The 11,626-nt window shown below is 39.0% G+C and overlaps 2 protein-coding genes and 1 long non-coding RNA gene across 6 annotated transcripts in view; 1 reads left to right on the top strand and 2 right to left on the bottom strand.

Annotated features, from left to right (window-relative positions):
* LOC112432149 (uncharacterized) overlaps positions 1–11,626 on the top strand; it is a 499,305-nt gene that overhangs the window by 306,847 nt on the left and 180,832 nt on the right. The gene's annotated exons all lie outside the window — the stretch shown is intronic.
* The window catches only part of LOC143420631 (protein NLRC3-like), a 238,078-nt gene that overhangs the window by 160,261 nt on the left and 66,191 nt on the right, over positions 1–11,626 (bottom strand). The window lies entirely within an intron of this gene.
* On the bottom strand, positions 6,303–11,072 carry LOC112434772 (uncharacterized). 4 transcript variants are annotated; one of them, XM_076888765.1, is made up of 3 exons: positions 7,377–11,072; positions 7,086–7,216; positions 6,865–6,993 (listed from the first exon to the last, which is right to left on the bottom strand). In XM_076888765.1, exons 1-2 carry the CDS (start codon positions 10,971–10,973, stop codon positions 7,106–7,108), a joined length of 3,708 nt encoding a protein of 1,235 aa, XP_076744880.1. In that variant the 5' UTR covers positions 10,974–11,072; the 3' UTR covers positions 6,865–6,993; positions 7,086–7,105. The 4 variants fall into 4 exon arrangements, with proteins under 4 accessions (XP_024658076.2, XP_076744880.1, XP_076744876.1 ...); XM_024802309.2 differs by having other exon boundaries at positions 6,923–7,042; positions 7,130–7,216; XM_024802308.2 differs by having other exon boundaries at positions 6,303–7,042; positions 7,130–11,072.

Below are 11,626 nucleotides of genomic sequence, written 5' to 3'. Positions count from 1 at the left end.
GCTCAAATGATTAAAAAGGGGAGCCAATATGAACTAAAGCCACAGAGACCAAGCAGGCGCACTATGTTTTTGTTTGTGTGTGTGCACCTGGCCTGTGTGTGTTGGGGGAGGGGGAAGGGCAGGCAGGCAATCTTTAAGATGTCTGTAATGTTGCTGTTTTTCACTTCAGGAGCATGAATCCTTTTTCAGATAATCTTCCTATGATGATTCATTGTTTTCTATTGTCCACTGTAACCTATTTTCAAGTATTATTTTAATTAATAATTATTTTAATTATTATCTGAAAACAATTAAACACCTGAAAGGCCCTGGGGACCTTTTGTGGCATTTGCATTTTTCGATTCCAAGCCATTTGCACTGTGTTTAATTGAATATAGCCAAATTCTCCAAAAAAAAGTTTGGTATAATTTTATTTCAAAATTCAAGTCTGACTTCCTTAAATTAGCTTCAGTGGCTAAGCTAACAATACACATCCTCTTAGAGCCCTAGTGGACGTTTTCGTCCCATTGACTTCCATTATAAACGCTATTTTTCACTGCAGAATTATTACCGTTAATGTCCTGGTGATTACTCATGTCTCCGTCTCATTTTGGTCTATTGGCCTTAGAGTTGTAATTTTTTTATTTGTCCACCGGGTGGCGCCCTTGCTCCACATTTGACCCCGGGCTGGAAAACAGCGGGCTGCTTGGACAGACCTGCCGGAAATGAAGCCTCATTTCGGCGTGCAGCACCGGCTTCGCCCGCTGATCGTGCGGGACCATTTTTGGGTCCCTAGGACCATGAGAGGGTGCTTTTTTTTTTTTTAGTCAACAGGAAATGACGTATTTGTTGTCACGTGGTATCGGACGTGTGGGCTGGAAAAAGCAGTCCCCGGTGATCGTGCCCCGGTGATCGTCGCAACTTACCCCGGCAACATGCACTTATTTCGGCCTAGAGGAGGAGCATTTGCCGCCTGGAGACCATTTTCTGGTCCTGAAAAAAAAAAAAAAAGGCGATCGAAATGACTGTTTGTGCCAATCTTTAGTCCATCTAAAGGCCTAATTATAATAACAATCAAATATTACTTCAAATGTTTTTTTGGGAAAATATTTAGTTTTTTAGTTTTTTTTTTAGTTTTTTTGTAATTTAAAGGGTTAAAACAACGAAAATATAATTAAAACTTTATATGAATATTTCAGGGAGAAGTAGTTTTAAAAGACTGACCAATTTAAAGTGAAAAAAAAAATTAATATTTAATATTTTTATTGCACTTTTTGGGCGTGGTTGATAGTGTGCATTTTATGAAATGCGCTCCTGGAAAAAAAATAAAAGGCGATCGAAATGACTCTTGGTGCCAATCTTTAGTCCATCCAAAGGCCTAATTATAATAACAAACGAATATTACTTCAAATGTTTTTTTTTGAAAATATTAAGTTTTTTTGTTTTTTGGGCCTAAAAAAACGGCGCTCATGTAATAAACCTGGGATTTAAAGGGTTAAAACAACGAAAATGTAATTAAAACTTTATATGAATATTTCAGGGAGAAGTAGTTTTAAAAGACTGACCAATTTAAAGTGGAAAAAAATATGAATATATAATCTTTTTATTGCACTTTTTGGGGGGTGGACGTTTAGGTCCATTAGGGCCTTTAGAGGGTGCATTTTTTAAGGGCCTACCAAGGGTTTTAAGTGGGGAAAAGAAAATTGTGATTTTTTTTCTGCGTTCCATCCAGAGTGAATTGGATAGACTTACATGTGCTGTAATATTTGTATGTATTTTATGAAGGCTCATAAGCGTTTAATTAATTTTCAGACCAACATTTTGTAAAGATAATTTGTGTTTTTACAAAAATATTGAAATGTTTTCAGGTATGTAAATATCAAGCAGGAACCTCAGAAACACACGTAGGGTTGAGGAAGTTCATGATGTGTTTGTTTTATATCAAAATGTGAAGAGATGACATGAAAGCAACAGGTGTTACTGTATTCTGTCAGAACTGGATCCAGCAGAAATGTATGAACCTGTTAATGTGTTTATTTTGCTTTTTTTTTTTTTCAGAATGGCCTTAAGGAAACTGACTGACAACCAGCCTGAGACGCCGTATTTCCGGCCCCCACCCATTCATATCCGGGTGTTGAAATGTTGTGACCAGCTAAAGGTGATTCAATTCAATTTTATTTATATAGCATCAAATCACAACAGTCGCTTTAAGGCGCTTTATATTGTACAGTAGATCGTACAATAATAAATACAGAGAAAAACCCAACAATCATATGATGTAGACTTTCACATGTATGAACGTGACTATGGAGTAAGATCATAGAAATACATTTCTTTATTTATGTATTTATCAGGTGATCAGCTGGGTTACTGAGGATGGAGAGGTCAAAGCACTGTCAACAAAAAAAAATAAAGTGGCAGCAATCACAGATGGTGAAACAGTGCTGAAGATCACCTTGTTTGAAGAGTTCTCCTCCAAAGTAAAACAGGACATGTCCTACATGATGAGGGGACATGAGCTGAGGGGCCAAGCTCCCCCTTATCTCATCAATATCACTGCGAGGACACAATTCTTTAAAGCTCCTGCCCTGGCAGTCTCGGAGGCCCTCATCTTAAAGGCGGAGGAGCTGCTTAATCCACCTTCCCCAGCAACACCACTAAAGATGAGCCCAACATTTGGAGGGCTCATGACAGTGGAAGGGGAGGTTGTGGAGGTAAATATTTGTGGTTCCATCAGAATTGATATTGCTTCAGGTTTTCAAAGAAACCATTACTTTTTTGTCTTTAAAAGTAAAAATAATAATTTTATTGTTCTTGTCAAACAAACACAAAATTGTGAGAACAAGATCAACCACTATTATTTTGTAAATGGTTGTAGATTTATCATTAACAACAATAATAAAATAATAGATGTAGTAAGTCAAGAAAGTAGCACCTAGATGTACACACACAGATTTATGCAATCACTATAACTGACATTATATTTTAATTGAATTTTCAGTGTTCGGCAGTGAGGACAGTTTGCTCAGGCAAACAACTGGTGCCAATACGCACTCTCCAGCTAAAACAGGTAATGGTGCAACTAAAGTGTAATATTGAAAATGGTGAAAATAGGCATATTTGAGATTTCCATTAGTTAATGAATAAATGTTTCATTCTGTCATTTTTGTGATTTCAGGATGGACATACCATGACTGTCTCCTTGTGGAGGGAGGCGTCAATTGTTGACGTTCGTGTGGGAGATCAGGTAAAGATCTCCCATGTGAAAGTGCACCGCTCCGCCTATGGAGTACAGCTCCAGTCAACTTCCCATACAAAGACTGAGGTATGAAGAAGCCATATGTTTGTACCAACATGTAATAGCAATGTCATTTGCCAAAATGTTTAGAATTATAGGTGGTCCAAAAGATTGACTCTGTTCATCTGGACGTAGCATTTTCAAGTGGGAGAAATGTTTCATCACTCATCCAAGTGACTTCTTCAGTCTCAGCGGACTGCAGGTTTCTGTGGTCTTTGATCAGTGCCCGTGACAATTTGTATATTACTGACCAATTAACTGACCTCCCAGCCTATTGCTTCTTCAGTGGGCTAGTTTCAGTCATTATGCAATGTACTGTTTAAAAGATTGGGTAAAACAGACTGAAGAAGTCACCTGGATGAGTGACAAAACATTTCTCCCACTTGAAAATGCTACGTCCAGATGAACAGAATCATCCTTTTGGGATTTACTTACATGGATCATTGAGCATGCATCAAGACGTGATTACCATATTAAATATATGCTTTTTGTGTATTGACAGACAAAGGAAGATGAAAGTACTCAAGTAACTGTAGTTGGTGTGGACACTGCAGAGCAGTGCAGTGCACTGCAGTCCACCCAGCTGCAAGTTCTCCTTCTAACTGGAGAAACCCTCTTGATTGAAGAGGAAATGTGGAAGCCCTACGAGGAGGAGTTTGAGAAGCACAGGATCACTTTTACTGTAAAAATCAAAGGAAAACAAATAGTACACATAAAAAAAACAGAATAAATATATATAGATATAGATATATATAGATATATATATAGATATAGATATAGATATGTATATATATATATAGATCTATATATATAAATATAGTTCATTTGTTTTGTTTGTATTTTTTAAAATGTTCAAGTTGCTATGTTCATTCATTTAAACAATATTTAAAAGTTATAGTTTCAACTGCATTCTTATGCTAAGTGTTTTTTAATCTGATAAAATCTAATAAATAGCTGAAAATGCATAAAGCAGTCTCATGTTTATTAAATGAAACAGAAGACATGGTTTATAAAACACTCTCTAATGTACAGTTACATTGCATGCTCTGTACAGAGCTTAACAGACTTTTTAAGCACTTAAAACCTTCGATAAAGAACACTCCTGTAGGCCAACAACTGCCTATCTGTATGTTCAACATCATATAATACTGTTTTTATGTGTGTTTTTTAGAAGGCTGAAAGATTATATATGTTTTTCTTAAACAGTTTGAAAACATTAATAACAGTCAGTTTCAGTTTCCCTAAGTGTTGTGGTGTATTAGCTTCTGTGCTGGCTGAAGCCTATCAGGGCAAGTCCATTTAGCTCAGAATTCATATGATTACTACCAGTGTTTATTAGAGTAAAAGAAATAAATGTGAGAAGAACATGTGAGTAGTTTCTTTTAAAAAGCCTCATGGCAATGGGGATAAAGACCCTCCTGAACCTCTGAGTCCTGCAGTGCAGTAAGATGACCCTCTCACTGCAGTTCATCTTGTCCTGTGAGGATGCTTAGGTGGCTGTATTTATTGTTCTCCATTTTAGATTACAACTTCTTCCTCATCTGCTCTGCACGATGTCTGACTGACTCAACATCTTTGCAGACTGTCCTGCATTGTTTTGTTTTGTTTTTAGGTCTGGTGAACTCTTTACCACCTCCTTGGTGTTGGTGTTCAGGAGAAGACTGTTGTCATTGCTTCAGTCAGTTAAACAAATCTATACTAGAAAAATTTGCATTTCCTGCGAAAATGCAGTGTGCATGCTGTAAAGCTGAAGCTGTCTGCTGAAAATAGTTGAAAATAGCTGAAGAAGCTGAAGAAATCAAAGTCAGTGTTTAAAAAGTTGTTGAAATTTTAATAACTTTGCAGAACAACATCAAGTTAGCAAAAATGTAATAACTTATCAGAAATGCAATAACTTAGAAGAAACATAACAATTCAGCAGAAATGTTGTAGTTTACCAGAAGCTACAACTTAGCAGAAATGTAATAATTTAGTCAAAAATTAATAACTTGGCAGAAATATTACAACTTACCAGAACTGCTATAATTTTGCAGAAATGTAATTATTAGGAAAAAAATTTATACAGATAACAGCTGAAAACGATGAAGTAACCTCAAAGTTACTTGTTTAACTGTGAAAAATGACCAGAAACATTAGAAAAGAAAGAAAACCAATTCAATTCAATTTATATAGCGCCAAATCACAACAAAAGTCGCCTTAAGGCGCTTCATAGATACAGAGAAAAACCCAACAATCATATGACATATGACCCCTATGAGCAAGCACTTTGGCGACAGTGGGAAGGAAAAACTCCCTTTTAACAGGAAGAAACCTCCAGCAGAACCAGGCTCAGGGAGGGGCGGCCATCTGCTGCGACCGGTTGGGGTGAGAGAAGGAAGACAGCACTGATGGATCAGGTTTGGCTCAGCAGTTCATGAAGATGGTGTCTGAAAAAATATATCTAACAAAACACGTGCTTATAACACCACCCACCCAGCTCAGCCCCCAAGTGTCTATGTAATGCTGGTATGGGGTGTCGGTTACTAAGTCTAATTAGTGCATCAGAAAGCGGGGGCTACACCTAAAGCCCACACTTTTTGATGTCTTTGTTTATTAGCAGCTTTTTCCAGCTGCTCAGAGAATTCTGACTTGGCCTTTATCCACCCAAACCCAAACCCACCCGGATAAAGGCCAAGTCAAACTAACACACCATACCAGCATTACATAGACACTTGGGGGCTGATCTGGGTGGGTGGTGTTAAACTGTAGTCGGGAACTTTCAGAAAACTATCCATTTACTTCTAAATCAGTTTTTATACATATTCTGTAAGCTGTACTAATGTTTTTCTCTACATAATGTATCATTATAGACATCTCTGGTAGCCTAAAGATAGTTTATAACTTTTGACATTTTTTACCTGTAAAACATGATAAGCAAAAACTCATTCATCACAAAAACTTTTGCTTCTACAAAAGCTACTATAATCAAGAAAATATAATTGTCTGTATTTATTCATGTGACCCATAATAAATACCTGCATTTATGTGGGATTTATTTATTTACTATTTCATATTTTCAAGCCCTTGGAGGGGAAGATCTCGTTTGTTGAGCTACATACGTCACAGTAAAAAGATTTAGTCATTTAAAACATGAGAATAAAAGAAATGATGTTGGTTTAATAAATGTTGCAGCACATTTCAGATCAGAGGTGCATGATAGCAGATGTTCTCTGCTCTGCATGAAGTTCAGCAATGATTTGGTGAAATGATTAATAACATTGCAATAAGAAAGGGTCTTCTTACAGACAGAGTAGGGAAGACAATTTTTTCAATGAAAAATATTTTTCATGCTCTACAATCAGTAAACTCTGTAACAAACATGATCTGTAATTGTTTCAAAACTCACCAGACGACTTCATGATTGGCTCGAGGACAGGACACAAAACACAGGGTTGTGGTAACTGTAATATGATCTCAGAACACCTGAATATAGACATTTCTGTGGCTGAGAAATAAAAATGAGGTCAAGCAGGGTGTTCTTGTCTGTAGTGCCAGAAGTGATCAGCTGTGAATACCCTCTCGACTGAAACTGCTCCAGAATCTGTTTTCTTCCACTCTGCAACTGGTTCTCATTAAAATCTCCACACACAATGATTGGGTGACAGTCCATTATTTCAAGTGAATCTAAAAGACTTACCAGGTTTTGCATGAATGGTGTCAAACTGTAGTCAGGGGGTCTGTACACAACAGCAATGAGTGCAGGGAATGGAGCCTGAACCTTCAACACTAAAAACTCAAGATCAGTGACATTATGTAGATACTGTTTTACCTGAACCTGAAAATGATTCCTCAAATACACAACAACTCCCCCACCACTTCTGCTGGCCATGTGAGGAAAGTTTGTGTAGGACACATGTCTGTTGCGTTTGAACATGGTGTAGCCATCCAAATGAAGACTGTCTGCAACAAAGGAGCCTTGAAGGTGAGACTCAGTGAGACACAAAACATCTGCTAAACACATTTCATGATGACTCTTGATGTCACTGATGTGAGATGGCAAACCCTCTGTATTGTGATGGATCAGTGTAAGAGTGTCAAGTCTGCTGGCTGTTTCTCTGACCTGAAGAAGAGGCATCATTTCCTCAACACTGGCTTGTCTCATGGTTTGGAGCGCTGCAGTTACCTCGGGATTGGCGTAAATCTTTTTCTCATCCAAGTCCTGCAAATAGAGTCCACTGAGAGACGTCACCCTGCTGAGAGCAACGTAAGCCATACCTGGTTCAAAAATGTTCTTCATTGAAACTACAGCTGTCTGTGTTGTAAGACCCTGAGTTTTGTGAATTGTGCAAGCGAATGCTAGCTTTACAGGAAACTGTCTGCGTACTGCTCCTTTAAACTTCAGACTCTCCTCTGCTCTCTCAATGTAAACCAGATCATCAGAAGCTGCATTAGCACTGCGGTTGTGTCTCATAGGCTGCCGGTTGTCCATCCTGAGCCCCAGTTTAATTATGTGTCCATCATTTTCAGATCTCACCACCTTTACCAGTATACCAAAAGCACCGTTGACCAAACCGTTTAGTGTGTCCAAGTTTCTGGTCAGCATGACTCGAGCTCCTTCAGCAACATTCAGAGTGTCAGGTAAATCATTTCTCCCACCTGTAAATGGTTTGTCTCTTCGTTCCATTCTGCCTGTACATTTATCCTTCTGGAAATCGTCTGCATTGATGATTATGATGTTTGAATGAAGCTTCTTCAGGGTATCTGTGTTGTGGGATTCCACATTCTTGTTGGTGGCATAAATGTGTAAGACCTCAGTTGGACATTCTTCTGGTGCAGTCACAGCCTGTGACAACAAATCTCTGTCGCACTGAGAAAGCTCATCTGTCTTTTCTTTGACTCTAATCCTGTTCAGCATCTCTGCAAAGGCCACATCATCTTTCTGACGCATGATCTCGGTTAGAGTGATCATCTGAAAATGTTCCTGCCATAGGTCAATCTGTTCTGGATCGTAAACACAGAGAGGTTTAGACTGTCGCACTGGTGGCAGCTGGTAAAAATCTCCAACAGCTAAAACTGACATTCCACCAAAAGGTCTCTGAGTGCCTTTGATTTGTTTCAGTCTTGCATCCACATAAGCAAAAAGGGGTTTTGAAACCATTGAAATCTCATCAATAACAATAATTTCAGCATTCATCAGCTCAGATCTGACTTCATCCAGTTGGTTACCAAGTCCTTGAATGGGTGGTTTCAGACTCCTGGGTAGTTTCAGTAGAGAATGTAACGTAGAGCCATTGATAGAAAAAGCTGCTGTACCGGTAAATGAAGTCAGTAAAACAGTTGGATTTGATATGTCAGCTTCTTCTGCATTAGCAGGCAGTCTGCTCAGGATCTTTGATGCTTCAGAATGAATACACTTAATCAGATGTGACTTTCCAGTTCCTGCACCACCATTGATATAGAAGAAAAATGGATCTGGGTTCAAACCACAAACTCGCTGAATACACCAGTCTCTTATGGCATAGAACACGCAGGCCTGCTTCTGGTTCAGATTCTGATACATTACACGTACCACGGCTGGATCTACTGCAGGTTGTTCTCTGATGGCTCTGATCTCTGTTACAGCATCAGACTGACGACTGTAGTCGGGAACATTCTCCTGTTCGTTCTCATCATCAGAATGTCTCTCAGGAAGATTCTCATCACATTGCAGCCTCACAACTTCAGATTCAGGAGCAAGATTACACCATTCATCAATCACAACATCCCTATTTTGTTCAAACTCTTCCAGTGCACTCTCAATATCCTCAGAGTTCTTCTCATACTTGTCTTTATTTCTTTTCACAACCCTTTTCACAGACTCACTGTGGTCTGAACATGGAAGTCGTACAAAACCTGAGTTGTAGAAGGACTGATAGGTTTGGAAACATTGTGGTTTCAGTTCCTGCTCTGATCTGTGTGGAAGGTAAAGTCTCAACAGTCGACCATAATATTGCTCAGGATCTTTTTCCTGTGAACAGTGGTAATATCTGATTATAGCTGGTTTATCATTCTTTCGCCTTTGTACAAATCCAAGCTGGTTTAGAAGAGGAAGCACATCTTTTCCTTCATTTGGACCACTCACCAACCTGCACAAGGCAGCAAAATCAGCCAGTGACATTTCCTCATATTCTGGGGTCTCAGGTCTGCATTTGTATTTATCACTCAAACTTGTCATCCAAATATTACAGCTGTCATGTGTTGTGCTTTCCAGGAAGCTCATGGGCCGACTCATTTTTACTGGGTTATCATCTGTTGGTACAAATACAACACTGCGGGAACATTTTTTCATTTTTAGGCCACAGACTCGAGTCACACACTCCTGTGCGCTGATTTCTCTCTTTTTTGAGTAAGCCTGCATCACAGCTCTCATTTCATCACACTCATTGACGGTGTTCTTATCAGAGTTGTCAATAACTGTCTTCAGGTATTCAGAGAGGCCAGATTCTTTCTTTGTTATATATTTACAGAGGTATTCTATACATGAATAGGCATTCAAAATGAATGAGACATCTAAATTAGAGTTCCAGGCTTCAAGCAGGTCTGGGTTGTAATTGTTGATCCAACACTCATTTGGGTCACGTTTCAGAATCAGAGCTGTTTTCTTGTTTATGTCTTGGAGGCATTGTTCATACTCATTCATTGTCAAGTTGCATCGTGACAGAATCTGCTCTATGGTGAGGGAAGCAGCTTCAGGTTCCTTCAGCAGGTTCAACAAAGGTCTGAGTTTGGCTTTTGCAGCTTCAGTGTCTGAATCCTCATCCTGTCTCACAATCATTGTTCTTGTGGCTGGTGGTTTGGGAAACCCAAATCTACAACCAGAGTTCACACTCTTAAAGCATGTCTTTGTGTGGTTTTTGCTGTGCTTTTGTAGCTCAGTGACTTTTTTGTGCAGTTCAGGTTGTTTTTCTGGATCAGGGAGTTGAGCTGAGATGTATCTGTCAACAAAGTCACAGACAGTTTGGTCGTCATCCACATCTGCTTCTACCTTTTCTCGAATCCACAGCAACATGTGTATATGTGGACTACCTCTGTGCTGGAACTCAACTCTGTAAAAGTAATCAATGATCTCACCAAGGGGCTGTGCAGGAGAAAAAAGCAAATCTCTGAACAAAGCCTCAACACGTTTATCAAACATTCGCATGGTGGTTACTGGATTTGATCTTAGAATTTCACACTTTTCTGACCAGTCCAGGGCTTCAAAATCAACCTCTTCACCTTGCTGTCTCTTTATTGCTTGAATCACTTCAGGCCATCTCATCTCAGCAGCAGAGAAAGTGACAAAGAACTGAGGTGTTCCTATTTGGCGAACCATGCTGAATAGATCTCTGGTAGTTTTCTGCCAGTAAGCTGGAGTTCCTCTGAGTGGCTGCATAAATCTGATTGCATCTTTATTTCTTACCAGCTTCTCTACTTCTGTCTTACTTTGTAACATTCCTGATGTGATTTTGCGTCCATCTTTGGTCATAGTTTTACCTTTCCTTAGCTGTATCGTCATACTGGAATTAGCCAAGTGTATTTCAGTGACAAACTGTGAGAAAAACAGGTAATTTGTGTCTTTAGCAAATCTTGCATCAATGTTGAAAAGCCTTGATTTGAAGTAAGCACTTGGTGTGAGTTTAAGAAGTCTCTTTTCATCCAGTGTATTCTGACCAGTAGGAAACTGCACAGGAAATGCCATGGCTTCCAAATGAGGAGTTCTGAAGAAGCTAACAGGATTGTTTCTTTCTGCAGGAGCCACACAATATGTGTTATCAGTGAAACAGAGAATCTCTTCTGAAATGTCAACAGGCTGCAGACAACTTTCTAGAGCAAAACCTCCATTGTTCAAATCACTTTCTGGTTCATCTGGATTTTGTTCCTCTGGTTGTTCATCACAGGATTGCATATTAATAGCTTGTTCACTTTCAGACTCACTTTCACACAAAAGGGCATCTTTTTCATAGTTGTCAATTTCCATTAAATCTGCTTCATTATAATCATCACTTCCCATGCTGGCTTCATCACTGCTGTCATCATCAGGTAACGTTGGATCACAAAGCAATGCATCATCTCTGATAATAATATCTGTGTACTGTGGATGAATTTGTTTCAGTTTACGCAGAGCTTGAATGAGTTTAGACCAGGTGACAGTCTGGAACAGCTGATGGCCTTTGTAGCACAGTCGTCTTTTCAGCTTTATCCTCATGATCTGTGATTGGCTTCTGATCCTCGGTAAACTGTCAACTGTTTGTTGGACCTCAGATGGTACACACACCACATTACCACGTATGAGTCTCTGTCTCCCCTTTGGAAGAGGAATAATCTTAGCAAATGGTATACATTTGGCAATCA

This window comes from Maylandia zebra, linkage group LG2, assembly GCF_041146795.1.
Source record: "Maylandia zebra isolate NMK-2024a linkage group LG2, Mzebra_GT3a, whole genome shotgun sequence".
NCBI classification, from domain to species: Eukaryota; Metazoa; Chordata; class Actinopteri; order Cichliformes; family Cichlidae; genus Maylandia; species Maylandia zebra.
This window is presented reverse-complemented; position numbering and strand designations above follow the sequence as displayed.

Bases quoted from the DNA above. Each gene is read 5' to 3' on its own strand.
- LOC112434772 (XM_024802308.2), bottom strand. From the start codon at position 10,973: ATGGCATTTCCTGTGCAGTTTCCTACTGGTCAGAATACACTGGATGAA. The intron at 7,043-7,129 runs GTGGGGGAGTTG...TTGAGTTTTTAG, and splicing joins TCACATGGCCAGCAGAAGTG to TGTTGAAGGTTCAGGCTCCA.